General features: G+C 69.0%; 1 protein-coding gene across 1 annotated transcript in view; it reads right to left on the bottom strand.

The window, feature by feature from the left end:
- Positions 1-6: 6 nt before the first annotated feature.
- Positions 7-1,683, bottom strand: part of NATD1 (N-acetyltransferase domain containing 1) — a 10,361-nt gene continuing 8,684 nt past the window's right edge. The window contains exon 3 of the mRNA XM_040630178.1: positions 7-1,053. Coding sequence (XP_040486112.1) covers positions 937-1,053 — 117 coding nt within the window. The 3' untranslated portion in view covers positions 7-936. The remainder of the gene's footprint in view (positions 1,054-1,683) is intronic.

The following is a 1,683-nucleotide window of genomic DNA, read 5'->3' on the forward strand; positions in this document are numbered from 1 at the left end:
GGGTCCTCTGTGACAAAGCCCACCCATAGGGTGGCCAGGAGGCCGGCGGAAGGGGGGTTCCCAGGGCTTGGTGCCCGGGCTGCACCTGGGCCTGGCTCCAGGCAGACGGGGCAAACAGGAGGGCGGCCACAGGGGACGGGGACTTCGACTTCCCGCAGAGCTGACAGAGGAGGGATTAAGGGAGCAGGTACCAAGGAGAGAACACCCAGCGCTCCCTCCATCGTCACGCCGCTGACGCACAGCCCTGCACGTAGTGTCCCGTGTGTGTGCATATGCGTGTGTGTGCGTGCATGTGTGCTCACGTGTGCACGGTCGAGCCGCGGTGGGCACCCCGTCCACGCATTCCAGGCTCTGCCTACGAGGAGGGCTGCCCCTCGCCTCGGCCCGACCCCAGCGCCGGGCGCAGAAGCTGGACGGAGAGCAGGCCGGCGGCGGCAGCCGTGGCGCGGTGCCATGGCCCCCGGAAGTGGACGCGAGGTTTCTTATTGCTGCTCTCCACTTGGGGAATGCCCTCCTGTCGGCACGAAGGACACAGCCCTAGGTGATGGCACAGGGGGCCCCGCATCAGCCCTCCTGCCAATCGCAGAGCAGGGACCAGCAGGCGGGACCCAGACAGGCCACCCTGCCGTCCGGGCCGCCGGCCCCCGGAGGCCCCCCCACGAAAGGCGGGGGTGGCCTTCCGAGGAGCCAGCCAGCCGGTGTTTGCAGAGCAGGAAACGCCGCGACCTCGGCTGCCCGGCCTCCCCTTCACCACAGTAGCTGGACCACTGCCCGTCGTAGGCCGGCAGCCTCCGGGGCCCCGATGAGCTGAGCGTCCTTACAAAACTAACTCTGAGTCCGCCCCCGGGGGGAGCAGGTTTCCTGAGAGCAGGCGGAGGGCCGGGCGAAGGCCGCGAGGAGAGGGCTGGCGCGGGGGGCTTCTGCCCGCGGCCGGGGTTATGGCTGGAGGCGCTCCAGGTACTGTGGCAGTGGGTTCTCCTTGACGTACTTCTGGAGGTACCAGCACGTGAGATGGGCCTTCAGGTCCTCCTCCACTACAAAGTCCAGTGCAGCCTGCGGCCGGGCAGAGAGAGGCGCGGTCAGTGCCTGCAGCCCACGGCCCCGCCCCCACGCCTTCCCGGACTCCTCCCTCCGAGGGCGGCAGCTGGCGGCCACGCCACCGTTCCTAGCCGCCGGCCACAGCATGAGGCAGGTGCCGCCGCTGCCCTGCTTTTGCAGTGGGGGCGACCAAGGCAGAAAGCTCGGGTGAGCTGCCCGGGGCCGCACGACACGGCGGCGGATAAGCCAGGATTGGGTCCCAGGGCCCCGGGAGGGCAGTGTGCACACGGGCAGCCCGGCGAACCCAGCGGCAGTGTGGCCACGGCTCTGTGCATCTAGAAGGGCAGCAAGCAGGCACTAAACCAAAGAACCCCTGGCCCCGCGCCGTGTCTCACCTGTCCCGCACCCCCCCCACCACGAGGCCTGGCGGCCACCGCGCCCACCCCATCCAATCTCAGGGCCTCTGTGCCCGCAAGGCCTACAGCTCTTCCTCCCGCATCTTCACGTGGCCGCTCCTTTGATGCCTTGTCCTGGAACCTCACCGTCTGTCTGCGTCAGGGGCGCCCCAGGGCTCCCTGCATGTAGCAGAGGTCACGCTTAGTTATTATGACAAGGCTCCCGAAGCGGATGGCGGGGGGGGGGGGG

This window comes from Ursus maritimus, unplaced genomic scaffold, assembly GCF_017311325.1.
Source record: "Ursus maritimus isolate PB19 unplaced genomic scaffold, ASM1731132v1 scaffold_14, whole genome shotgun sequence".
Classification (NCBI taxonomy): Eukaryota; Metazoa; Chordata; class Mammalia; order Carnivora; family Ursidae; genus Ursus; species Ursus maritimus.